General features: G+C 42.5%; 7 protein-coding genes across 8 annotated transcripts; 3 read left to right on the forward strand and 4 right to left on the reverse strand.

The window, feature by feature from the left end:
* The first annotated feature begins 813 nt into the window (after nucleotides 1-813).
* Nucleotides 814-3,953, forward strand: LOC128725434 (H(+)/Cl(-) exchange transporter 7). Its single transcript, XM_053819175.1, has 6 exons — nucleotides 814-906; nucleotides 970-1,062; nucleotides 1,497-2,822; nucleotides 2,915-3,298; nucleotides 3,373-3,531; nucleotides 3,616-3,953. The coding sequence occupies exons 1-6, from the start codon at nucleotides 814-816 to the stop codon at nucleotides 3,829-3,831; spliced, it is 2,271 nt and encodes a 756-aa protein (XP_053675150.1). The 3' UTR covers nucleotides 3,832-3,953.
* Nucleotides 3,954-4,079: 126 nt separating this feature from the next.
* Nucleotides 4,080-6,697, reverse strand: LOC128724553 (glutamate receptor 1-like). Its single transcript, XM_053818277.1, has 4 exons — nucleotides 6,667-6,697; nucleotides 5,415-6,078; nucleotides 4,661-5,354; nucleotides 4,080-4,592 (listed from the first exon to the last, which is right to left on the reverse strand). The coding sequence occupies exons 1-4, from the start codon at nucleotides 6,695-6,697 to the stop codon at nucleotides 4,080-4,082; spliced, it is 1,902 nt and encodes a 633-aa protein (XP_053674252.1).
* Nucleotides 6,698-7,378: 681 nt separating this feature from the next.
* Nucleotides 7,379-8,710, forward strand: LOC128726262 (superoxide dismutase [Cu-Zn]). The gene is made up of 3 exons (XM_053820060.1): nucleotides 7,379-7,592; nucleotides 8,154-8,372; nucleotides 8,453-8,710. The coding sequence occupies exons 1-3, from the start codon at nucleotides 7,383-7,385 to the stop codon at nucleotides 8,696-8,698; spliced, it is 675 nt and encodes a 224-aa protein (XP_053676035.1). The 5' UTR covers nucleotides 7,379-7,382; the 3' UTR covers nucleotides 8,699-8,710.
* Nucleotides 8,711-8,829: 119 nt separating this feature from the next.
* LOC128727208 (flotillin-1) lies at nucleotides 8,830-18,292 on the reverse strand. 2 transcript variants are annotated; one of them, XM_053821091.1, is made up of 8 exons: nucleotides 18,172-18,292; nucleotides 16,611-16,686; nucleotides 16,093-16,447; nucleotides 14,445-14,453; nucleotides 12,689-13,159; nucleotides 12,474-12,617; nucleotides 12,241-12,405; nucleotides 8,830-10,908 (listed from the first exon to the last, which is right to left on the reverse strand). In XM_053821091.1, exons 1-8 carry the CDS (start codon nucleotides 18,221-18,223, stop codon nucleotides 10,891-10,893), a joined length of 1,290 nt encoding a protein of 429 aa, XP_053677066.1. In that variant the 5' UTR covers nucleotides 18,224-18,292; the 3' UTR covers nucleotides 8,830-10,890. The 2 variants fall into 2 exon arrangements, with proteins under 2 accessions (XP_053677066.1, XP_053677065.1); XM_053821090.1 differs by lacking the exon at nucleotides 14,445-14,453.
* Nucleotides 18,293-20,103: 1,811 nt separating this feature from the next.
* Nucleotides 20,104-21,158, reverse strand: LOC128726250 (polyprenol reductase). Its single transcript, XM_053820048.1, has one exon. It carries the CDS (start codon nucleotides 21,156-21,158, stop codon nucleotides 20,211-20,213), a length of 948 nt encoding a protein of 315 aa, XP_053676023.1. The 3' UTR covers nucleotides 20,104-20,210.
* Nucleotides 21,159-21,885: 727 nt separating this feature from the next.
* LOC128725887 (signal recognition particle 9 kDa protein) lies at nucleotides 21,886-22,302 on the forward strand. The gene has a single exon (XM_053819660.1). The coding sequence runs from the start codon at nucleotides 21,979-21,981 to the stop codon at nucleotides 22,210-22,212; it is 234 nt and encodes a 77-aa protein (XP_053675635.1). The 5' UTR covers nucleotides 21,886-21,978; the 3' UTR covers nucleotides 22,213-22,302.
* Nucleotides 22,303-22,410: 108 nt separating this feature from the next.
* Nucleotides 22,411-26,338, reverse strand: LOC128722781 (sulfhydryl oxidase 1-like). Its single transcript, XM_053816462.1, has 2 exons — nucleotides 25,603-26,338; nucleotides 22,411-24,346 (listed from the first exon to the last, which is right to left on the reverse strand). Exons 1-2 carry the CDS (start codon nucleotides 26,120-26,122, stop codon nucleotides 22,788-22,790), a joined length of 2,079 nt encoding a protein of 692 aa, XP_053672437.1. The 5' UTR covers nucleotides 26,123-26,338; the 3' UTR covers nucleotides 22,411-22,787.
* Nucleotides 26,339-27,587: the final 1,249 nt, after the last annotated feature.

The following is a 27,587-nucleotide window of genomic DNA, read 5'->3' on the forward strand; positions in this document are numbered from 1 at the left end:
AATAAAGTATAAAAGCATTGTACGTTCAAAACAGATTATGGAAATAATAGTAGAATATTTGATTTATGTAATAAAGTTGAATTTAGCGTCATATTTGTTGTTTTAATGATAGATGAGTGTTATGTTTGTGATCAAAATTAAAATGTTTATGTTAATATATATATATATATATATATATATATATATATATATATATATATATATATATATATATATATATATATATATATATATATATATATATATATATATATATATATATATATATATATATATATATATATATATATATATATATATATATATATATCATACATTGAAGTTATCTATTCTTGTAAGTATTTTTCAAATAAATGCAGCAGTGCAATAAAATGCATGCTGGTATGATGACAGAACCTGCAGCTCGACTGCTCGAACAATTGACATTTCTTAAGGTAAACAAACAAATGCAGTACGCAGATGGTGAAGCTCAATTTGCTTTCGAATTTCTGAACAAAAGTATTTTTGTGATGTGCTACAATGTTTAAATAATGACAAAAGTTATTGATTAGAATATTAATATGTTGCCGATAGTGCCGTCGCAATAACAAAGCGAGAAAAAAAAGATATCGAATATATACGATCATACTGCTTTGTTTTGGTGATCGCTATTCGCATTGTGATAACCAGTATGCGATTACTGGCGTCTTTAAAGCACACGAACGTGGATTAGTCATCGATAAGTTTCTTCGAAAAAGGGCCGTCTGCAAGGCGCTTGGCATAAGCGTGTTTTATATTTCCACTTACATATTATATTAGTTCATATTGTTGAAAATGACGCCTACAAGGCCCCTTATTGAAGTAGAGAGTGATGATGACAACATTTACCAGCAGGACATTCGTAATCGTAACATTACCGGCAGAAATGTAAGAAATTTTATTCCATAAATACTGCATCACCTATAATGACTTCCATATTCCATTTTTCAGGAACCGACAGATTACAATGTGCCGGTTACCAATGAGGACTTAGATCCTGCCTTTAACATAAATCGACGATTGAAGGAAGCCTCCCAATATGAGGTATATTGACAGACTGCATTTAAAATGTGAAGTTAGCAATCATTTTCTTAGAACTTAAGTTAAACTCAAGTGGTTACTGCCAAGCGTCTGAGCCAATCTGTTTCGTAGAATGCTTCCGATTGTGTTAACTGGAATAGAGAGGTCTTTATTGACATGATAAACCGTTTTGCATTTACGTAAATCTGACGTTGGTATGGCGTTGCAACGAGATAACAAAACTATTCCTGTTAAACAGTGGAAACTGCGGTGGTTCTATTTTTATTAGACTCAACTATTAATCTGCTAGAAACAGAACTATATACACACGTTGCCAGCCGTTGCCGTACGATGCGAATAACACAAGACGCGACAGAGGTTTTAAATCATAGAAATCATGGTCTGTATGAACAATTTTCTGTGTAAAATTAATGCCATTCTTTTATTTGTGAAACTAGAGCTTAGACTACGATGTCTGCGAGAATGTCTTATGGCGGCGCGATCAAACGAAGATAAAACCAAAATTCACCGTCAGGAAGGATTTCTCCCGGTGGGTGATTTCGCTACAAATCGGAGTATGTACAGCGCTCGTAGCATGCTGCATAAACATCGTGATTGAAGAGGTGTCGCGGCAAAAGTACGCCTTTCTCAAGCAACAGGTTGATGAGAATGTGCTGAAAGGTGACCTAAGCATCCCGTATCTCTACTGGTCGCTACTAAACCTTGTGCCAGTTGTTATCGGCGCTACACTGGTCGCCTACATTGAACCAGTGGCGGCCGGCAGCGGAATACCGCAGGTAAAATGTTACCTAAATGGCGTTAAAGTGCCTCGAATCGTCCGCATCAAGACACTTGCGGTAAAAGCAGTTGGAGTGGCAACATCCGTCATCGGAGGGTTAGCCGGTGGCAAGGAAGGACCTATGATTCATAGCGGAGCGGTAATTGCAGCTGGCATTTCGCAAGGCAAGAGTACGACCTTCCGGTACGATCTGAAGATACTGGAACATTTTCGGGATGATCACGAAAAGCGCGACTTTGTAGTTGGCGGAGCGGCGGCCGGTGTCGCGGCCGCTTTCGGCGCCCCGATTGGTGGGATTCTGTTTTCCCTGGAAGAGGCCGCCAGCTTCTGGAACCAGAGCCTCATCTGGCGAACGTTTTTTGCCTCTATCATCAGTTCGTTTACGCTCAACATCATACTTTCGGCTTACCACGGTTTGAGCAGCTTCCGCTACCGGGGATTGTTCAATTTAGGCGAGTTTGCACCACTTCCATTCGAATACTTCGAACTGCCGATCTTCATGCTGATGGGCGTGCTTGGCGGTTGCACCGGTGCGCTCTGGAATGCCCTCAACAGCCGGCTTAATGTATTCCGCGCGCACGCTATTCGTCAACGCTGGGCGAAGGTACTCGAGGCGGCATTTGTTGCCGTGCTGGGAGCTACGTTCGCGTGTCTGATGGCGTATACGATCAACGATTGTCGACCGTTGGGAAACGATCCTACCGAGCATCCGGTGCAGCTTTTTTGCATGGATAACGAATATAATGCGGCCGCTGCGCTGTGGTTTCAAACACCAGAAGCGACAGTTAAGGCGCTTTTCCACGATCCACCAGGATCGCATAAAATACTCACATTGGCGACGTTTGTGCTCATCTACTATCCTCTATCATGTGTCACGTACGGTTTGAGCGTATCGCTGGGAATCTTCATTCCGACGCTCCTCATCGGGGCTGCCTGGGGACGACTGATTGCGTCCTTCACAGTGCTTGCTTTTCCTGCTTCCGCTGTAAGTAATCTCAATCATATGATGCATATTTACCCATGTAGTAGCATGGTAGTTTAGTTGTAGTTTAATGACATTCGTTTTCGAATTTGTAGGCATTTGTATCTCCTGGAAAGTACGCACTGATTGGAGCCGCTGCTCAACTCGGCGGCGTTGTACGAATGACATTGAGTTTAAGCGTCATTCTCCTGGAAACTACCGGCAACATTGGTTTCATTTTACCGATCATACTCACACTGATGACGGCAAAATGGAGCGGGGACTACTTCAATGAAGGGATCTATGATACGCAAATCCGCACTTCCCGTGTACCAATGTTGCCGTGGCACGTGGAACCGGAATATCAGAATCTTTCCGCCCGCCACATTATGGCTCGACCGGTCGTATGTGTGCGGCTGGAGGAGAAAGTGCACTATTTGCTTGATATCCTGAAAAACACTACCCACAACGGATTTCCCGTTGTTGAGGATGGTGACGATGTAAGTGCCATTTTGAGTCCTGTGTTAAATTAACGCTTTTTACTGATACTCTGATATCTTATATGCATTTCTAGGGATCGCACGCCAATGGACGGCTTATTGGATTGATTCTACGCTCGCAGCTAGTAGTGATATTGAAGCGCAGCTTCTACCAAGAATCTAGTCGGTTCTGGGAGTCGACCGTCAACATCGAGGCGTTCCGCGACGAATATCCACGCTATCCTGCCGTAGAGGTGAGAAGCAGCTCGGCTGTTAGTTACTTTTTTGGCGTATATGCTAACTTATACACCATATTAATATTCTTTCGCGCTGCACAGGATTTGCACGTAAGCGAGGACAAAACAAGTGGAGATTTTTCAGTGCATATGAACTTATTCATGAACCCATCACCGTACAGCGTGGAGGAGGGCACTTCTGTGCCGAGAATTTTCCAGTTGTTCCGGGCGCTTGGCTTGCGGCATCTTGTCGTGGTATCATCGGAGAATCGCGTTCGCGGAATTATTACACGGAAGGATTTCCTCAAACACCACTAAACTCTTACTATAGCGATGGCAAACAAAAAGGGATTTTAGTTGTTGTCTTTACAAACCCTGGGGGGTTTTGTTTGAATCGTAAGCATTGTATTTTTTTTGAATGCTTACTTATGTTTACTAGATATGATTTTTATTCAATAAAACAATCTCGTTACTTTATAAAGATAAAATCTGGTTTCCCTTAGTTTGAGTACCAGTCGATGCCGAGCTATTGCAAAGTGGATCGTGTGAGCAATCAACATCCATCGCTAATGATGAAAATAACCATCCTCCGGGAGTAACCTGCTGCGTATACGAACCCATAGTATCTCGGCAATCAATATTGTGGCGGTAAGGAAATAGCCCCAACCTAGCGTTACCAGAGCTGGCCAAACGTCCACGATAGATACCGGTATGAAGCTGCTGCCTCCGACGCAGCGTGGCTTTTTCGTGTACAGCAGCGTATGTTCCCGTCCCTGAATGCCGAATTCACGCATTTTAAACAGATTAATGCGCACGGACTCACGAAACGAACTGTTCTTTTGCACCGCGTAGTACGGCTCGATCACTTTAAAGTACTCCAACTCCTGAAGGCCACATTTTTCCTCCTCCTGAAATGTTTCACTGATAAGTTTGTAGCATACACCAACCTCGACATGAAACGCGTAGTGTCCCTGGCGGACGAGTTCGATCCCTTGCGCCAAAGGGATGAAATTTTCCGTTCCATCCTTGTTTCTCATCTTGCGCTCGTACAGCGCCTTACGGATGGGTTCCGTTTCGTGCTGTAAAGGTCAGAAAGCAGGGATCATTTGACAATCAATTGCCCCCGATTGAGTACGCCCTGATTTACCCGAAAATAGTAATGGTTGTAGACCGTATCCTCGGCACCAGTCTTCAGTCTGGAGGCTAGCAAATCCCCCACCGTCTGGATCTTCGTAGACGGCGATTGAATGAGGGCGACAATGTTAGCAGAATAGCTGGCGTAAAGGAACATAAGCACCACCAGGCACAGCAACACAAGGCACCGGGCGGGGGCGGTTTTCGGTTCGATAAACGAACCCTGCTGGCATGTGGTGCCAAACACGTTCAGCAGTGTGTCCGACAATCCCGTAATGGAATGGCTTCCCGCATCGGATGTGGCCGTGTACCTTTGCTCGGTTCGCAAAACCACCAGAAGCAGCACACCGGAAAGGACGATGAAGCTAACCGTACAATACCAAACGTACTGATCGAACGGGAGCAGAAACACGTTGTCGGTGAAGGAGAGTTTCGGTGCTCGGAACACAAAGCTAGCCCGCGTTGAAGCGGTCATTGAGAGGAAATCGACCACCTTGATGCGATCTTGCGTGAAAAACATGGACGTTCCACCGAGGTCGGCTAAATCGCTTTGCAGCTCGCCGATCATGCCACTGTAGCGATCCTTGTCGGGATCTCGGTATCCCCAGCTATCGACGATGGTGAACCGCACGGTCGCATTGAGCGCTTGAGCCACGGTTTTCGTAAGCAGATAATTTACACGTGAAATCGTATCGATGTGCCTATCACTGTTTGATTGCAGAGAATAAACATTAATGTACGCTATAAGCAGAGCAGATTTTACTCACTGTAAATCATCCAGATGGTTAAGCGTTTCGTTGTGCAGTATAACGAGGGAGGCACGTAGCTGATATTGGTTAAAATTCTGTCTTCTAACTGAGGTCACCGTAGGGCGTGGAGCGTTCGATTCCAATTGAACACCCTTATCAGGCTGCCAGACTCCAAACGTTTCCATGGTCGTTACCGATGCATTTGGTGCAACGGACAAACGGTACTGCTGTCGGATGACATGACGTCCCGATGCAGGATCAGTACAAAAGTAAAACACCTCATTGCTGACCAACAATGGAAGCCGATCCAGCACCTGATAGTCAGTACAAGTTTTCCATCCTTGGAAGCTTAGCTCGTCAGCAATGCTTTGCAGAACGATCCATCTGAGGCGATAGTAGAGCAGTTGTTTTGCGCTCTCCAGTAGTAGCTGGGTTCCGGGACAGGATAAATCGACGACGATCACAATCTGATGTTGATTGGGATCGTGCCAAGGAAGATGGCGTGCATCGACGGGTGCAAATCGGACCGAAATCGTACTGCGGTGGTCACTAATCTCGCGGACAATTTGCCAGAGTTTGTGACGAACTGTTGGTGGCCAACAGGTCATCACCAGGAGCTGGTGGGATCGGTCCAAATGCACTAGAAGATCTCGCAATGCACCGAGTGGTTGTTCAATTGAACCTACGTGAAGTGGCCAGGTCCCATGGTCTGTGGATACGGCACTTAAAACAACGAAAGAAAGGACTGTCGAACGTATGAATATTCCGTAGATCATTTGAAGAACGTTTGCAATCACTAGAAAGGACGAAAATTAACAAATCGAGCCAGATTGTTTGGAAATACCTTTATATATGAGGCTCAGAGATGAATGTGTTTTTAGGGCGTGTACACGGGAGTTGTATAATTTCGATAATTCCATGTTTGCTACAATCGAGGAGCTAAGTTTGTGTAAGCATGTCGTATGTAAATACCGTGAGGAATAATGCAAATGATTACCGAATCCGCTTATTATTGGTTCGGGATAGTTATTTATCAGTGTAATGTATACCCTACAATTGGCATGAGAAATAATGCAGATGATATCCAAGCAACCGACGAACTGTTAAGTGTCGTTATTTGACAAAACTCACAGATTTTTTTTGTCAGATTGTTCTATTTGGTTACTTGGATGGATTTGTGAACTGACCACGTGGTTTTAAACAGACTTGTGTCTGAATATAACTGACACAATATATGTTGCGTTCCATAAGCGCAATCCGTAGGTCATACGCCACAATGATGTGCTCGAGGTATCATCCATCATCCGTAACCGATGACCTAAAGAGACAGCGGCGGAAGAGTGCGCTATCGCCGGTTCAGAAAACCTTCAGTAGAAGTTTCCCACTGTCTTGACTCATTGCGCAAACATGCAATCATGCTAAAACCAAGCGCTAATCATACGCTACCGATGAAATCGTTACCTCGTAACCATGCACCTTTCGACGAGTTGCAATTGCAGTTTCGACAGTTCGACAGATGTCGTCAACCACGTAAATGTGTTCTTTTTCCGAGAATAATTTTCAACCCAAAGGAAATTGGAAATATGCTCATGGAAGTGTTTCCTTTCTCCACTGTTGAACTACGCATCTAAGGCTCGTAAATTGCGACTAATTCCGGTCTTTTTTTTGCAATGCCTGCCTCGCACGCGTCACGCATCGGCTCGATTGTTCTCATCGCCCACTCGCTCTATCTGGCCAGTATAATTAGTAGCACCGGCCACTGACATTCGCACCCGCCCGGAACGACCTTCTTACACTTCGTTTGGGGCGCTCCCCAGCCAAGACCGTGCTATCACAATAAATCCCACCCTCAACGGCAAAAGTGCATTTAGTTGCGTGCAAGTAGCGAACGCGAGCGCATCTTTCGCGGGTTCCTTTCCCAGGCACGGAAGTACTTCGAGATCGGTTCCGATCACTTATTCACTAGACAATATAAACAGCCTCACCATGCTGTCGCCGTGGTCTGTGGCGGTTAGGGTGTCCTTTTTGGCAGCTGCGTGTGGTTTGGGGCCGCTTACCGGCCAGGCTGGGATTGTCGGGAGGCTTACGGACGACGTGGAGTTCATCGATCCAACGGTTGGGCTAGGACCGGGTGGAACCGCCAGCGGCATTCCGATCGGACCACGTGGCTTTCGTGGTTTTGAAATTCTGCCCCGAGTAAGTTTCGATAAGTGTTTGAAAGGAAGGTTTCGACGCGCAAAAGAGTGCTCGTTTGACAAGTGAATTTTGGACATGATTTTACCCCACAAAATGCGTAGTGATTTGTAACATTTTAAGTTCAAAAACTAGTAACCACCGTGCGTGTAATGTAGCCCTGTTACAGCGATCGTCTCACGATCCGATCGTGCGTAAGAGAAGCCACTTTGTTACTCTGTAATCATTCCATCCGGTGGTGGTCGATAGAACAACCCATAAACATGCGTATCATCGTGTGTAAATCAATTTTAAGACTAATTTCACTCGCACAAACACGAAGGTTAAGCAAGCTAGCTGGGTGCGTGAGAATCGACCGGTGCGAGATGACGAGGCCTCCGAATGCAAATTACTTGCAACCTCCGAAATGGGGAATCAATTTATGAATGCGCTCTTGACGCAACACCGCTCTCATCGCACCGTGTTAGCTAGTTTGTTTTTCGTTTTGTGTGTGTAGTGTATCACGTTATGGCCACGCATTCCTTTATGTACCTATTGTTTCCGTTTGCATGGCCACCCCACTAGCCGGAACCATCGTGGAAGGCGGGCGCCACGCTGGTAGCGGACAATCCGGAGCAACAGATTATGGGAACCATTTCCTTCCGCCAGTGGGCACCGGGTCACGTCGAAACGGCCATCAATGCAACGGGCCTGCCGGTGGGCAAACACGCGGTCCACGTACACGCGTTCGGTGATATGCGCGAGGGATGCAAATCGACCGGACCGCATTTTCGCAGCAGTATCGTAAGTGTGACGCGAAGCACCACCTTCGGGAGGGACGCCTTCGACAACGGAGCTTTAATCTTTGCTCTTCTATCCCTCAGATTGGGAACATCGAGGTTAAGGAGGATGGAAACGCAGTGATCGATTTTCCCAGCCCGTACATCAACCTGTTTGGGTTCGCTGGCATCGTCGGACGTTCGATCGTGATACACGAGAAACCGTCGGAGATTTACCGGTTTCCGGACTTGTCGATCAACAATCCGATTTCCTTCCAGGGAGAAGAGGACACGGTCGGTGCACGGATCGCGTGCGGCCTCATAACGATCTTGGATAATGTTGCACTGTAGAAATGCACAATAAATGCACGCATGCGACGGAAGACGAGAAAATAGGTGATTTTTTTTCCATTACTGCGAGCCATTAGAGAGTATTGCGAATCGATTCGTTTCTCAATCGAACGGTAAGATATTCTGGAAGCTGCTTTGACGATTTTGGTTTTATTTGCCATTGCTTACAAAAAATGTCGCCACACCTAAACGTTTCACCAGCTGTAATTGAAAGGAATGAATGGAGGGAAGTATAGGTTTTCCACTCCAGAGGGATACATATTTTTAAACATTTGTATCGAACATGCATTTGTAGTTGAACATGAATCATTACATTCACTAACATAAAAAAGAACACTTCTTTGGCGCTGGAAGTTGTTTAACTAGCGAGTTATTCTAACTATTCTTTCCAGTATATATATGACGACTCGAAATGTTTGTTAGCAATGCAATCGTGTACAGCGATCAACGACACGATCTTCATGCTGCTTTATTTTCCACCTATTTGCTCCATCCATTCTGTTTCCCATGAAGTTATACGGTTTTTGTGTTTCGTTTATCGCAGTATTATGCTACTATTTCTTTGACCTTCGTTTGCTTGCATTCGAACGTTTCGTTATTTCAAGAAGCAAATTTCGTTACAAAATATATATATGAACCATTGTTTATATGCCACTTAGAGTCACCACTTTACAGCTTCTAAATATATATATATTTTTTTGTTTTGTTAGCTCTGTATTCAGCTTGTTCAATTTACTACATCTGCTACTCTCCGCACATCCCTTTTCCGTCGGATGTTACATATCCTGTACGGTTACTACGTCCAGTGAAATCAGCATTTCATTTTTCGTAAGAAAACTTCTTAAGGTACATTTTGAACGATGGAAAAATATAATTTGCTCAGCGGTTTTGAAAATATCGTTTCGATTCTGGATCTCTCGGTAGTTAACATGGATTTGCTACTGGTGCAAAGGATGCTGCGGGAAATATTTGGTAAATTTCGTGTAAACAACTCATAAATGCTATCGTCACACATACCCAAGCAAGCCTAATTCTTTCTTTGGCTGTATCTGGATTTTGTAAGTTTTCATATCTAGGCCAAGTTAATGGATGGATGAATGGTTTTATTCATTTTGTTCAAGGTTTTACGTTAAGTTCCGTACATTAATTGTGACCGTATTCTCGCGGCATTTTCGAGTCGATTTTTGCATGGTAGTTTCTAACGACGACTACGAACTCGTTAGCTCCAGTGCCGTTTGATCTAGCTCACGAAAAACTCATCTTTTTTTCTACCAGACTAATTTGTAAAGTAAAGGCATTTGAATACAGAACTATGCTTTCTGGATAGTTCCTTCATTCGTCCAACAAACGATTGTGGATGAAATGGTCATTAATATGATGGCATTTAAAGGGAAAGGAAGAGAGGAGTCAACAGCTTCAAGTGTAAATCGTTGTGCCTGTTGTGCAAAATAGTTTGTGGCAGTGACTAGAAACTGATACTGAATTATAGAAATTGTAAAACAATGGCGCACGCACGTCTTCTGTACTCAGCGAATCAATGGTTACTCGCGAAACCTACACTTCAGATTACATTGGTTGGCATTTGTTGGAGGATTGTGTGAATACCATTCTAAAAAAGTAACAATACTTAAATTACCACCCTATACCCTGAATTATGAAATCAAAAATATATCTTAGTATATAAAACAATAGAACATAACATTGTATGATGGAACGTGCGCATAATCAAACGAAAAAATGTTTCACATAATTCAAGTAGTGGTTTGTGTTGGACATCAAGAGATACGCGTTGGAAGTTATTTCCATAACCAAATGACTTGACGCACGAAAGAGAAATTGCCACCTTTTCACAAAACGTCGGCATACTTCCGCTTCGATTGCGGCAGATTTGGGCTATTGTAATACATCCGAAATTGAGTATTGTTTGCGACTTACAAGGGGAGAATCATTTTAAGTGTATGCCTTCGTAGCAGCAAAAAAGGTTATTGGTTCCATTGCATGGTACAAGGACACACGTGTACATTTTACATTTCACGAATGCTTTCTTAGGCTACCACTAATTGTTCGTTTTTCGTTCGTCGTTGATGTTCACTGGTTGCTCTTCCTTGGCATGTGTCCTTCTCCGCAAGCGAGAAATGTGAAAGTGTACCGATGCCTGCATTCTAGTTCATGTATGATCTTACGCACCATTCTTAACCAGCGTGTACAGACTAGAAAAACGAAGGTTTAAAGTTTAGAAACAAAAGCACTCAAAAATCAACAAACCAACGATGGCGGAATAGAGCGGATGTTTTGAAAGCACGCTAAGCATCAGCAAAAAACAAGAGCTTGCGTTAATGCAAATGTTTATGAGTAAAGTTGTGTGTAATGTGTTAGATTGGTGTTTTAAAAATATGACTGGGGTGATTTTATGAACCTAGAACAATTGTAAACAATTTGGAAGATAAACCTTGTAATACTGCACTTGCCAATAAAAATGGTTTACTTATGACATCGTTTGCTAGTTTAAATAAGATACCCAAAGCAATATAGATTTAGAGTGACCTAATTTCTATGTGGATTTATGTGTACTAATTACTATAGACTCTATGGAAAAAAGGGTTAAATAAAATATCTAAGAGAGGGTGTTCTAAAACGTATTCTATAGATTGAAGGACTCACTCATTCATACATATCTTCCATATTGTAGAAACGACAAATCCTCAACGAATCACAACAAGTGCATTTCTGTGTTTTCATGTTTGCTACATTTAAAATCCGGTACGTAGAGATCACTGAGAGAATGTACTAGGTATGATGGTGTTGATGAAGTTAGAGAGATAACTGCATGGAAATGTGTTTTAAGCTTGATATTTTAAAATAGATGGCACATATTTGTAAAAACTAATATAACAGCATGAATTATAAAACTAAATTGTAATCAATACAATTCACGAAGAAATAATGTTTTTTACGAAGGTAAATGGTAAAGGTAAAAACCTCAAACTATCACTTCGGGATGCAATTCCATCACCACATTTGTAGAAGGAAGATCAAACACTGCCTGTAACAGAAATGAAAACCAATAACAAGAAATTCTAAACCCGACAAACAAGAAGATACATGGAAAACGCAAAAAAACCATGAGCTAAACGATTAAACTATCTATAATGCTAGTCAAGTTTACAAAGTAGTAAATCGTTACACACTAGCTACAGCGCTGTAAATTAGGCTAAACATGTTTACCCAGAATCTAATCATTGCATTTTAGTTGTGGCACATTTTAGCGCATTTAGCCAACTTACGGCTGTTCTTATTCTATTAGACCTTTGGCATGGACAAAACTAATTATACATAATATTTTCGTAAATCGTAAGGGCTATTAGATGGTCTCCGATAATTTCATGATATTCTACTGGCACTAACGATGAAGATGATGGTATGTGAGCTATTTGGTTTGTCATACTTTTTTGATTTGTGAGCGTGTTCATGAATGTGATGGCTGTAGGTGTGAAATTAGTGTGCCTCTTTCTTGTTTAGATGTACTTATGGTTTTGATTTACCCGCGAGATGTCAACTCCAGTGATCGATTTAACCAGATCTGGAATCTTGTTTACGATTTGCAGCACTTCGCCGGTCAACTTGACGGCACCGACCTCACCATTACCGCTCGAGACCATGGTGATTTTCTTCGCCTGCGACAGCGGTGCTGCAACCTCCGCGGCAACCTGTAAAATAATACGTTTTTAGCCTTGATATATTCCACCGTAAATAAAACTAAGTAGTAATTAGTTACCTTCGGTAAAGTGTCCAGCAGCATGTCGACCATTGCTGCCTCACGGTACTCTCTCCAAGCTTCTGCTTTTTTGGCCATTTGCTCCGCTTCGGCCTTGGATTTGGCCGCAATTGCAAATGCCTCGGCTTCTCCACGTACCTTGATCTATAAAAACAAAAAAACAAAAAAATTGTCGACACAAAGGTACAGAAAATTATTGCGAAAAGCATGCTTACCGCCTCAGCTTCTGCTTCTGCCTCAAGTATGACACGTGTCTTGTTAGCTTCAGCCAGCTTTTCAAGCTTGAACTTTTCAGCTTCAGCTGGCCGTCGAATGGTAGCCTCGAGTTCGCGTTCACGGCGCTGCATTTCCTGTTCCTGTACAGCGATTTCCTGCGTGCGCTCAACCACCTTGATTTGCATTTGTTCCTCCTTGATGCGTTGCTTAGTTTTAGCGGCTTGTAGCTCGTACGCCATCTCTGCTTCGGCTTTCTTCGTCTGAACCTCGACGTCGTAAACGGCCTTCTTTAGCTCGAAATCTCGCTGAGCCTTGGCGATCTCGGTATCGTTTAGGAAGCGGGCGGCCATCCGCTGTTCTTCGGCAATCGCCTCCTTGATTGTTGCATCGCAGCGAGCTTCCGCCTCGCCAATCCGTGCGTCTCGTTTGACTTCGGCCGTGCGGGCCATGCCAAGGCTTTTCAAATATCCCTGCGCCAACGAAACAGGAGCGGAAATGCGGAAAAGAACGGAAAGAAGGGACATGATCGTCCTCGATCGGTTAGTCGATTCACTTTGGCTCAGTAAAGTGCATTCGATCGCTTTCCAGCGAAGAGAACAAGGCTAAACATAATTAGTTGAGTTCTATATTCTTCTAAGAACAAAAATCAAAAGAAAAACAGTGATAATTCAAATAATCGTACACAGGCACACGTACACACACGCACACTCATATATGTTATATTATGAAATGTATAATCACACACGCGCAAACATGGGAAGAAAACTTTCACGGGGTGGAAGATGAGCGTAAATTTGAACGAAAACCAAATTTCCATTTAAGACGATATGCATTTGCAATTCGAACTAAAAGATTCGCTACAATAAGCTGGCGGAATCGGATAAATTTCATACAAACGAATCGTACCGATACCTTGAACGAGTTACCTCGAATTATGTTCTTCTATTCACAGAACTGTGTATGACGTGAAAAGAGCTGCATTATAATTATGTTTCAGTCGCATGGACGCAAGACATTGGTTTCCGTTAATTAAAAGTGAATTTACAGAATCGTCTAAACTATCTTTAGGACGGGTATCCGTTTCACTTGTAATGGATATTTATTTGAAGGAAATGCGAAAAGCTTTTAATATTGGCAACATAGGAATACTTCACATTTCGTTTTAAGTACATTGATGCAAAGATAATACAAAAAGCAGCATTTTATATTTATATCAAGCACAGGTAAGCTGATCATGTTTCTTGAGCTGTTTTTGTACAGTTTTTAGTGATGGGCATTCTCGCAGCATAAACGTTGACAAATTGTGAACCTGTTCTAGAACAAGTGTACTGAAAAAATAGCAAATTTATATACAAAAGGCGCAACAATGAAGCGAGGGGGCACAAATAACGACTAATGCTAAGATTTATCAAAACAGCCTTATTGCGTGGAATATATAGCATTGATGAACTTGGCTATATTCAATGTTTTATGTGTTCGATGTTTAATATCCGTAAACAATAACGTAACAATAAAGAGTGTGAAAAAGGATTGGCTATGCACGAAACTGTGATGGTGTGTACAAAACCAGTGCGTTCGACGGCAATGGAGGACTTCTCCCCGCTTCCGTAAGTCTGTTTTGAAGTGTATTCGCAACTGTGTATGATATGATTGCATGGAGGCGAAATAAGGTGGATTTTTATTTGTTTGTAAATCATTAGTGGTGGAAGAAAATGGTTCTTGCCCTGAAAAAGGTCGAGAGTTAAGTTAACATACCTTAGCACCCTTACATTATCAAAACATTGTTATTTTTATCGTTAGCGGGAAAAAGGTACACGAAAAAAGACAAAAGAAGAAAAGAAAAAGAGAACCAATGAAAAGGAGGATACGATAAGAAAATACGGCTGTGTGGCTGGCGGTTGTAGCGCAGAGCAGAAAGAGCCAAAAGGACTATTAGGATCTAACGGTGGTCTGGTTCTACAGGTCTATTACTTTAGCCTGAGGAGATTGGATAGTGGTTAATGGGGAATGACCTTAGAGATAGAAAAGAGCGCTTGATGCTTGTTAAATGAAAAGTGAAGATATTCATCAATATTAAACTAAAACAAGAAAGCAAAAAGCCAGAACTATGTCAAGTTATCGAATGGTTTACATGTTTCTTATTTGTAATGTTAACCCATGGTCGGAAAACAGATAAATGAATTTTAATTTCCTCCACACGATGCGCACATAAATTTGTGTTTTTTTACGCTCCTTATTATCAAATCATGCAGTTGACTTAACTATTATTAATCTCGATACTAAGAATTTGAAATAGGTTGCACAATAATACGCAAAATTACGTTTTTGACTTGAAATTATTCATAAAAGCATAATTGTTGTACTGAGAATTCTCCTGGTTATTCAGTGAATAGTGTAATTTTTTCCTTAACCGAGTCAGCCCGGGATAAGGCTCACAGCGGCAGTAGGGAGGAATGCCTTTCTGTCATAATAATAATAATAGTAATTTCTTCCAACCTATACCTAAACTTACACGTTAAAGAAATGCATATAAAGAATCCCCGAAATCAACATCACATCTTCATAAACTCATACAATAAAAATATCAAGAAACAAATTTATGAGAGAAAAATAAAGTCCAATGGCAGGCCTTATACCTGATACACCACATAACCAAATAGAGAACTCAAATTGTTAATGGTTAATTTAAGCTTTATCCTAAACAATAGCTATACTTAATAATTAAATCATAACAAAACCTTACCACATTGCGGCCATTATACTTAAAATAAACAAGGAAAACAAAAACATAACATTAACGACTCGAGCAATAAGACTCTTTTATAATTGACAAATGGATTTCGTCTTCTGTTCACTGGAGAATAAGTTATTCTTTGTTGTACGTTTGTATCTAAGTATTGAATAACACATTTAGTAAAATGCAATTGGCGCACCGTGTGGTGGAGCACTCCAAAAACTCGCAAACAAATTTAGATCATAAATAGAGCATAGCCAAATCGAAAACTAATCATTTTTTTGTACGCTCCTACAAACTACTATAGATTAGAACAAATCTTATTTACGAAGGCGATATAAAGTAAAAAGAAGATAGTAAAGAAGTGGATAAGAAAATGGTGAATGGAAACTGTAGCACGTGAAGAGAGTATGAGAAAAGTATAGGTTACAGGAGTGTGTGTTGTGTATTGTGTTGATAGAAAAAAGATTGTGAAAAGGATCTCCTCGTAATTGATATAACTTTGTGGTGGATAACAAGGACAGTAAAGGCAATTTCGATTCATGGCTGAGGTATTATTGAACTCTTGTGTGAACGATGACGAATGGTAGGGGACATTCTTTTTCTGAAGTTAATCAACGCCGGCAAACGGGACAGTGGACTGCAAAATGCTAGCTCGGGCATGCTTACCTCCTCATCGCGGATATCCTTGAGCGTGTACGAAACGACAGTGATGCCCATATTAACCAAGTCGGACGAGGCGACTTCGAACACCTGCTTCGAGAACTTCTTGCGGTCTTTGTAGATCTCTTCGACCGTCATCGAGCCCATGATGGCACGCTGATGGCCCTCGAGCGTCACCAGCGCAATATGCTGAATTTCGGCTTCCGCTTTGCCCAGGAACTGCTCGCAGGCGGTGAGAAGCATGTCTTCATTTTGGCCCTGGATCTTTACCTGCGCAATCCCGGTCACCGAGATCGGCACGCCCTGGCTGGTGTACACCGTCGGGCTTTCCACCTGCAGCGTCATGGTATTGAGCGAGATTCTGCAATATTAAAGAAAATTAAAATGAAAATAGTGAAGCAATATAAGCGCTCAACGATAAGCTATCGCTGGAATGTTATCGAGCCATTTAATCATCAACCATACTAGCGTTATGAATGGCATATTGATCGATAGCAGGATCGAGGGCACATGATTTTAATTACCTTTGCACTTGTTGAATCGATGGCCAAACAAATGCTCTTCCTCCTGGTACCAGCAAAGGCTTCATATAACAACATCCTGCAAATATAACCAAGCAACAGGCGCCGGACATTCAGGTCAATTTAATTATTAGCATCACCAACATGCTTCCAACTCCACTGAATAGGTTGTTGAGAAAGTTCATCCCATGGGTTGTTGGATCGACTGGCATATCAAATAATTGGTTCATGTACACAATTTACGCCTATATTGTAATAACATACTAGAATGAAAAAATTGGCGCGAAACCATTTCGTGTATTCAAAAATAACCCAAACAATAAAAACCCATGCTAAACGGGGATGTGAAGGATGCTGTGTTACGATCCGTGTTTTATAGCTTTTCTGTTTTTCTATTTTCATCCTCTCAGAGCAATTCATTTCATGCTCGAACGCAGTACTGATAAACCACGTTTGTAAACAAAGTTCTTGATATAAACGACTCTAATCGGATGCCTCTCCCAGTGCATTAGAAAATATGTTATCAATTTTTAAGCTCATATCTCCTTATACCCCACATACTTCTCCATGTTGCCCTGAAAGAATCCGTAATTTAAATCGCTCCTGGCAGTGCAAAAAACTGGCCACGATAGTTACAAAAGCTTATTCGAAGAACACCACCGGAACAAGAGGCCAATGGAGCAAAAATCGATACATCCTCGTGACACTTTTAGGACATCAACAGATAACAGACAACTCACGCTTACAGTCATATACACATCCCTTTTCCAGTTACCATTTCCTACCCGTCTTCTATCTATTTGGGAAAATACAGGGCCTATATGCTTTCCTGCTATCTGTGGTTGTGCGCATGTGTCTGCTGTGTGCTGTGATGTTTATTTTATTCTTTTTTCAAAGGGAGGGATGAGTAGATGGGGGTTGTGGCATAGATACTGCAGAAACGGACACCGACTGTTTCTTTTTCAATCGATTTTCCGTACAGTCTAAACTGGAGAACTGCCTGCAGCAAATGCATAATTACAAATGGTATTGCATTACTTTAACATTCATCCGCGTAGATCCTTTAACAACTTTAACAATGTAGATCCGCGGGCAGTTTAAAGTACGCGGAAGCCATAGCAAACAATCCTTGCCCAATGGAACTGAATCATTTTAAATGCCAAATTAGGATTTTACTGAAAACATAAAATATGTTATGAACGTTGTGAAATGTTATGAACGTTGTGAAATGTGGAGAATAAAATAATGGAATGCTATCGTACAACGACAACAACTTCTAACAATTAAAGATAATTTAAGAGGGATAGAAAAAAAGGGGCTGGTAGTGTGATGCTCCACCCATTAGCTCCCGGCCCGCATATCACCCCAAACATAAGCACCGGCGTGCGATGATGTCACTCTCGCCTCGTTCCTACTTCAGAACGTGCTTACAAAAATACACCCGTGGAAAACAAATCCAAGCACTTTTATTGGTAGACCCCAGGGAAGGGGGATGGTGCCGTCTTTTTGACGCCACATATTTGCCGCATTTGAGAAAAAGGGGGTGACGCGCGCCCATCCGTACCTGATACCACCAAGGCCTCGTTTGGGCCGCAAGTAACAAAACCCCAAACCATCGTTGATCACACAGAAAACACCACACTACACTTTGATTGAAAACACGGTCAAGCAGCCAAAAACTTGCTTAATTTCGTTTAAGCGGTACAAATTGTTTCGCGGATTCCTTCACCAGCAAATTTACGCACAAATTTGTGGATGGTTTTTTCCAAAGTACCGAAAAGGGAAGGTTGTGCAGGAAGCTGTATCAACTGTCATGATGGCTGAACGTTTGACATGTAGGGGGCACAATAGTGGTTTACATTTTACGCAAAAGTTTTGAATGTAGCGTTATTTTTATCAGCCATTCATGTTAAATATGAATTAAGCTTTGATACTACAAAGAAAATATAGCGGCATAACTATGCTATCATTTCAAATAAAGTAACAGTTTCTTACAACCGAGTCAGCCCGGGATAAGGCTTACAGCGACTGTTGGGAGGAAATGCCTTTCAGCTCAGAAACAATTATACAAATCTCAATACGTCCCTAAATAAATAATAATAACAGTTTCTTATGATGATGTAGTTCAATCACTGTTTCTGCATGGAATGGAGAAGCATGAAATTATTTAAATGATAAAATAAATCTATGAAAACAATACTCGAGGGAGATTTTAATACTTATTCAAAACTAACAAAAAAATCCGTATTGGTAAACATAATTGTTGATCTACGCTCTCCGCTAAATGTTTTCTAAAAGATACTTATTTTCTAAACATGAACCATTTGGTTTTTCACAATCTAAGTTCAACTAAAAATCTTAAACAAACCATTCAACGCTCTATTACGTGATTGATGCATATGCATATCACATTGATGAAACTCGAAAATCCAATCGTTGCGTAATGAATGATTAAATGTGTTGCTCAGACGGAATAATTGTTGAACTGATCAAAAATGGAGTTGCAGCACTTCCAGGAAAAGAAATATACAACATAGGAATAGAATAAAGAATAAACGCTTCTATCATCTATGCCATGTACAAGATGAAACAACGCCTACAGTGCACAGACTAAAGGATTGAATTGCGTTTAGTAAATTTTTGCTAGTTTTCCAAGGTTTACTTGTCCTATTCCTATAGCATAGGCTTTAAGATGATATGATTGTATTTCGTTAATGGAAATGACCATAACCAACGCCACATGCCATGTAGGAAACGGAAAACTAGCGAGGTTGTTTGCTAATAATGGAGCTAGCTTACTGCATGTTACAAAGGATGTAACTTCATGTTACAAAAGACATTCCAAGACTACAGAAAGGTAACTTCGGGGATCATCTTCTGCAAGTTGATGTGAAATATTGGCATAGAAATACAGTGCTGATATGCAACCAACCATACTACAGTCTGCGAAAACATACTCAATGCACTTATTGCGAAGGCCGAAGCTAACCCTATGCAAAACATTTATAGAAACAATACTCTCATACGCCTCATATGAGCTCTGCCCGAAGCTGGCGAGATTCTTTTAGCTACGTATGAACATAAGCCATATTAGCTGTTAGTTATATGAGCAGTCATTATTGTACTCGACAAATTGTAGACTTGTCAACGTATAGTGGGTTGATCTTGCCATTAAAATTACAACGGACAACCAAACCATTAAAAAATCTTCCACACGAATATATTACTCGCAGCAGAGCCAAATTTAGATGAAGGCTTTGTAGTGTTTGTCAACAGAGTCGGAATAAAGGGTTGATAAACGACGGCGCTCAATCATGTTTGGTTTCGGATTTCGGAGCAGGCCAACACCGCAACGCAGTTTTGCTGCCGGTTAAGAAGAGAAGAAATTTTCTCAACAACCTAACTTCTAAAATAATCAAACAATGCCAAACTTGGGTGAAACAACATTTTATTGTATATGAAAGTAATAAATATATCTTATGAAAAAGAGCACCATTGAAATGTATTCGAACGAAACACGATACGTGTTGATACATTTTCCTTAAAAACCAGCACCGGAAAGTTTAGTTTCATATGATTCATTCATACGATTCGGACAAACGCTCACAAAACGTACGGTATAACAGCCTTCCGTTGTTTAGGGTAGTTGGGAAAATTTTCTTTATACCACTGGTGCGTCAACCAGGAGTTCATAAACTGATTCGATACGACCCACAGCAGTACGTACACCATTGATGTATTTCGATGAAGCACCCCGAACAGCACCATGTACATTACGATCTCGAAAAACATATGCGGAGAGGATACCAACTCAAAATAATCTCCGGTTGGTAAAGTATGTTTCTGGCTGATTACTTTACCAGTCTTGTCTTTTCGGAGGTTCGCGAGGATAACGTTCGAACGATACTGATGATACCAAGCGTGATAGAACACTCCGATTGCTAGACCTAGCGTGAGACTAGGTTCAAATCGGTAGCCGTTGGTTGGCAGTGTTACAGGACCAGCACGTGTGAATCCTTCAGCCTGTGAGAGGATCGCAACGATCGTCCCAAAGTAGTGAACGTATCCTACCAGATATGCGGAGAGGTTGATTTTCAGCTTGCTCGAAAATACTTGCACAAACCAGGTTTCGTAGAATCGACGTAGGCACTGTAGTGTTATGAGCGTCATTGCGATCATAGTTTCGGTGGGAGTCGTGCGTACCACGCGCTTGTTTGTGGCCATCGTGTCAAGAAAGGCTACCACGAAATCTGGTGCTGGATTACCCGTACGATATGTTTCGAGCATCACAACAAATCCTGCCACGGACCAAAGGGCAGCGAAAATGTAGAAATGTTTGAACCATCCCTTAGGAACTTCTAGTAACGAAACCAGACGATCAGGTGTTCCCTTCATTGCATGCTTGCCATAGCGGAACGTCTGGCGGATTGCGGTGGGGAGATGCTTTTCGAGCGTGGCAAGCAGTCCTCCTAGTATCACAACGGTCACGATAAGATTGACGAACAGAAAGTTGATCAAGTTGATCGATCGCAGATCGAACCAATGCATCATGATTACAAGTTACTTTTTTGCTCTGTTGATTTTGCTTCGATGAACAACACATTCAGTCAAACCACTCCACGCTCAATGTACTACCGAAATACCATAACTGCGGCAAGCGATCGGCAATCGGGAAGTAGGTCACGCCACATCAAGTTTTCACACCAGTAGATGATATTTGGAATTTTGCTCTTCTTTGGCTTCTTCTGGATCGTCTAGTATTCCTTCTTCCAAATTACACCGTTTATCCGTGGTTCCAAGGTATCATATAGCTGCCAGAAGTTGCGGGTGGGAAATTTAAGAATTTTTTATATATTCTTGGAGTTCCAGTAGTAAATTTTTAAATAAAAACAGTTTTAAATCTTAAGAATTATTAGACCGTGTTTTGTTTTGTTTTTTTGTTTTGAAAACAATCTTGACATTGACATTGATGTTCTTTTCATCGTCTGTTTTCTGTGTTAAGTTATAAGTTAAACACCCAACCAAAATGTGTTATGTGCATTCTGTAAAATTGATGTATTACAAAATTCATACATATTAGATGAGAACAAGTAAGGTACTATAAATTGTATAATTAACTGAAAACATTAAATTGTCAGCTGCTGAAAAACTGCTGAATTCAACCCCACGAATGATGACGTTCGACGTGTGGTTGTACTGTCAAATTTGATGGTACACGACGACGGTTCGGCATTAAAACAATATAACAATATAAAAACAACAATTTCAGGACGAAACAAACGTGCTCCTGCTAAGCTCTGTGATTTTGAGCAAAATTAGTTATCTTATGGTTAAACAGTAGTGGATTAACGGTAGTCTTACTCATTCAAAGATGGTGTTTGTAAAGTCCTGGGAAGATTTTGAGATCGCTGCTGAAAACATGTATATGGCGAATCCATGCGAGTGTCGGTTTACGATGAAGTATACGCACAATCGAGGCGCCGTTTTCTTAAAGCTGACGGACAACATAAAATGTGTGCAATACAAAACAGAAGTCTTATCTGAGCTCAGACGAATTGAAAAATTCTCCGGCAATCTGATACAGATGATGGCATCAAAGGAATAGCAAACCACCGGCGGAAGTTGAACGATGTTGCGGACATGCATAAGGAAGCGGATGAAAATGAGGCAAGGGTTTAAAATAAAAAATGAATTTTATTATTAAGCGAAACTCATAACAATTATGTGCCGAGAAAACGATCCGAAACAGGAGCATGATAGGAACCGGCAATCCACCCCAAGGTAACCGAAAAGCCATCCCAAGGTAAGAGTTGATATACACATCTAGAAGAGTCAATTCAGTATGAAAGTATGATCAAGATGCTGATAATCAGAATTTATTTAGCTCAATAACTTTGCCTTCTCGTTATCCACCAGGAAAATGGAAGCGAAAAGTTGTCATACTTTGAATCAGAGGTATGTTTTAGCTACAGTTTGGCTGCCGCTGCAACTGCTACCAGGTAGAACCAGGTAAGGGCAGTCTATAAAGATTAAAATTGAAACGGTAGTATTAAAATGGTCAGTACTTCCTCGTCGCCCGAGAAATTGGAGTATGTTCACCACGTCAAATTGAGCATAGTGAGATACATTCGGAATGTTGTACCAGGTGTTACGTATCGGCCCTTTTGAAGGGTGCTTCCTTTAAACCTTTCCCAAAATGTCATGCGGGTACATCTTTTTGCGATAGCCTCGTTTTACCACCATCTTGATGGCGATCACAATCATCACTATACAGGTCACGTAAAGCAACGCACTGAAGCGTATATCAATATCACTAAGCACGTTACCATACGAATGATAGCTGGTTTGTGCGCCGGAAGCGGCAGCTCCACTCCACTCCGATCGACCATCGGTACCTTGGGGTGCGAGGCTGCTGTCGTGCAGACCGAATAAATTGCGCCTCTCATATGCATACATGTGCTTCAGATAGGTCAATACCTCCGTAAGGTTCCACTCTTTACCATCTTCCATCGTGTACTGCTGATGATTGTGATGGTTGGTGAGAATTTTGCGCCGACACTGGGCGCAGTCGCTCACGCTTGGAAACTGTATCTTCGGATGTTCTGGATCTTCCGTCGCGTCACCGGCCAACCGTTTATTCACCTCGTTGTGGTTCGTCCAAAGCCACAATATGGCATCGTCCTTAGTCAGCACCTGCCAAATTCGATTTCGGTCAGCCATCTGCTGGAAATGCTGTGAGCACTCAGAACATCCAAAGAAATGTTTAATGTATCCATGCATCGCTTCCAGAACTTCCAACGGATTGTTAGATAGATCGTTCTCAGCTGCCTGCACTGTGAGATAGTGAAAGAGGGTCCACAATCCGCACGGGTACCTTCGGAGACCGTCTTTGGAGCCCGAACAACCGATCCAGTGGTTCGACGAAAATACTGGCTTCCGTTCAGTTTCCAATGCTCTCACACGTTCCACAAATGCCTCTCCATCTAGTCGTTCTTCGCCGGCATTCAGCACGTATTGACGCAGTTCAGTTAGAAAACGGCGCCCGTTATCGTTGAACGGAAAATAGCGCACCAGCACGTTTAGGAAGTTACGCAGCGCCATCAAACGATCGCCTTCGATCGACTTATAGCGAGAAATCTCATGGTACAAAGCAAATCGGATTGCTTCCTCTAAATCGGCTTGGTACACGACCGCAGCACCGAGTTCCTTCACCTTCGCTCGGATCGCAGCTTCCTGCTTCTGTTCCATCAAGGCGGATATATTTTGCTCCGTCGTTCCCGAGCCTCCCTCGGCAGCTTTTTTCGTCGACTTGGTCGACACATCCGTTACGAGAATATTGTGCTGCCGTAGGTGGGTTCGTATGGCTTCGCGGAGACCAACCCGGGAAAATTCATCAACCGGTAGTGCTATGATACTCATAGATGCACCGTCTATGGCGGATAGACCGTTTGCTGCTAGAGTCGGATCGTGGCTTCGATACACGGTCACCTCCGGGGTATCATGAAAGTCCAGAATCACCTGCAGCCCGGTTGTTGCATTCGAGTCCTTCTCGTTTATCAAATATACGTATTTTGGTTTTGCAGCACCCAGAGTACCGCTCTCGAAGAGTGTTGCTTTATCATCCGTGCGATTGATGGCGGTTAGATTTGGCCAGTTTGTAGGTTTGTTCTCCACGTGCTGCATATATTCCACCAATCGGTCGGTGATACGTTGGCCATCGTGCTCTTTCACTGGTTCTCCTGTGATATTAGGCAAAGAAAGAAAAAATTAGAACAACTTCAACCGACTTCAGAACCAAGAAACAATATCATACAATGCAATCACGAGTAATGCGATAGAACATCATCATTGTCGCGAGTCGCGCATGAAGCAGCACAATTCAAGATCATCATAATGCTATTTACGAGGATTAATAAAACGACCCATTTCCGTCGTTTTCGTTGCCTTTAAAATTGGCCCTCGTGCTAAGCCAATGTGACCATTATGCCAGGTCCAGACGAAATCACAGCCCGTAATTGAAACTATCAGCGAAAGGAGAGTGAAACACCAGACGCCTAGGAATGTACGTTCACAGGAAGGCGTACGGTTCTCGGCGTGGCCATAATGCAATAAAAGCAAAACACTGCAATTGCAAGGCGTTGCACATTGCATCCTGCACGCCCTTGCCTGCACCGAGGGCGGCAAGATGCGTGATTTGAAACGAAACGGAACTAACGCGAAACATTAGGCCCGCGATGGCACGTTTGTTTTCGCCGCGCCAAGCTACGTGGAATCGAAACGGGAAGAAAAAGAGTGTAATGGTTTTTGATAACGCTGCCCATCAACAACAGTAACAGCTGGCTATTGGCCGGTAAAGGCTCCATTACGAAATGATTTCCGCGAACAACCCACACCACCACCCGACCTGTGGGCGAACACCGAAATTGATAATGAACACAGAGGAGAACCTCGCGATAGCATTGTTTTTTTTATGAACTATCGTGATTCCACGTGTCCGGTTACAACGTTCGAAGCTCGATCATTCAGTGCAAACTGCAGCATTGCAGTTGCGCGCCGAAAGGATTGTTGAACCATATGGTGTGCGGTATGAATAGAGCACAACTTTTGCTTCATACGAAACACAGGAAAAACTGTTTATGTATCCACTTTTGCAGCTGAATCAACACCCGGTCTCGATTCGAATGGGACAGTGAAAATAAAACACCGCACACATGGCCACTATTTACGAATCATAAAACGAAGTAGTCGATGGAGGTCGAACGACGAACATGTGGCAGAAGTATAAAGTAAGCAACAAAACATGCACTTTTCGCTGATGTTGTAGATTTCTGCGCGATTTCTAGGAAAAAAGCCACAAATATCGACTTGTACCATCGGTTATCGAATGTCGATACCTTCATGCCTGGCAAGTTCATAACGAACACTGCCAAAATGCTATCTGTACCTATCCGATAGGACCAGGACCTTCCGTCTCTTGTACTACGTTATATCTTACCTATCTTTTGCTCGCCGTCCGTGTAGTATGGAGCAAAGAACCGAATGGTCGGATAAGCCATCACCTCAAACTCTCGACAAACGGCATTGTTTTCATCTCGCGAGCAATCAAGCGCAGTTACTCGGACCAGCTTCTGCCAACCAAGGATATCAACGGCCAGCTGTTTCCAGATGGGAGCAAATCGTCGACAGAAACCACAGTAGGAGTTATAAAATTCCACCAACGATGCGTGTGGCTGATTAAACACCCGCTGCTTCAGGTTAGCCGCCGTAAGTGAAATGACAGAATCCGTCGCATCGTACAGGCCGTTGTTTTCACTCTCCTCGATCTGGCGCTGGAAACGCCGCTGCTCGTACACACTTAGTTTTTCACGCAACCCAACAGCCCCGCCGTACACGCTACCGAGCCAAGGACCGGTGCCGAGGTCCACGGTGGATGCTATCACCAGCAGCAGTAGCCACGCAGCTGACGACCGTTCCGGCAGCAGGCTAAGGGAGGAAAATCTTCGCAGCACAACCATCACACGACTGCCGGGAAAATGAATCACGAGTAACTCTAGTCCTGCGTGCAGGCGAACGTCGAGGCGATCGTCTGCGATAGTGGTAGTCGCTGGTTGCGCGCGGCACACGACTTTACTGGCTGGCGGCCATTTGGGGTTGCCCCAACGGAGATACGGCTCGATCGGGCACCGCGAAAATTGCGCGTTTCGTTCCGGGTACAGGGCGACGTGTGTCCACTAGCTAGTGTATGAATGAAAGAGCAGGCTCACGATTGAAGCCATTTAGCAACGTACCCAAATGATAACAATGATAACCTGCCATTTAGGGGCACATTGAACTAACGCGAGCGAGAGCGAATGTGAAAGCGAGAGCGAAAAGCGCATGGAGAGAGGCGCAAGAGAGACAAACGAATAACAAACCACCAGCTGAGATTGACAGACGTTGACAGTTCCAAATGCACCGTACTCCGCTGTCTAGACGGGCAGGGAACGCGAATTCTGTCTAGACGGAGGGTTTTCGGTTGTGAGCATGCAATTAAGTGCAATGGCTTGCAGCAGACGCAGTGCATTCCTTCAGAAATGTAGCTCTAATTATACGCGTCTAGCAAACATAGTGCATTTGGCGATGCATAGTTGTTCGTTGCCCAAAAAACCTGCTTTGAAGCGAAGACAAATGCATCCTTGAATTGCATGCGGAAGTGCATATGCAGTTCAATCATCCAGTGCATAGGTATAAAACATGGATCTTTATTCAAACTTTCTGATAATTATAGTTTTTCTCAAGTTGCTAGTCGAGCTTGAAAGCTCATATATCAAATGCTTTTAAAAGCGATCAATTTAAAATCAGTTGAAATGTTGAATGAGAGCACATTAAAAGAATCTCTCTACCATCTTCACGAGACTTTAGATTATTTTACGTTTTTTAAAATAATATACGAACGACTGGTGCTCCGTTGACGTCATGAAAATACAAAACTGAGATATATTTAAAGTTCACTGGCTATGCTGCTTCGTGCGAGTGGTTATAGCATTCGGCAAGCGAGAGAGAAAATACGCAAGAAAGAGAGAACCAGCCCGAACTCTCTTCGCAATTGCCGGGACACTGGGACCGTAGAGATCGATATGGTCAATTTATGAATACACAATTTTTCAATTTAGCCGTTGGCGAGCACGGTTGTGTCTTCCGCAGCTCCTGCTCGGAGTTTTGTTCAGACCGAGTTGCGCTTTCTTGGTGTGTGCATAAGATGTTTACGGTTGTGATTCGCTCTGGCTTGCGGTGCTCGTGTGATTAAACGGAGACGAGTTTTAGTTTCGCTGGAACCTTCGCGCAGGGCACGTTGCCGCATTGCATCTGCTTCGTTGCATAATAACTTAATTTCGCGTTGGAAACGAGTCAGGTCTACGCGCCGGCAAAGAAGTGCATTTTGGAGTGTTGCGTGAGCTGTGCGTTGACGATCTTCTGTTGACTTGCTGATTGATCAATTGC

This window comes from Anopheles nili, chromosome 3 (genome assembly GCF_943737925.1).
Source record: "Anopheles nili chromosome 3, idAnoNiliSN_F5_01, whole genome shotgun sequence".
Classification (NCBI taxonomy): domain Eukaryota; kingdom Metazoa; phylum Arthropoda; class Insecta; order Diptera; family Culicidae; genus Anopheles; species Anopheles nili.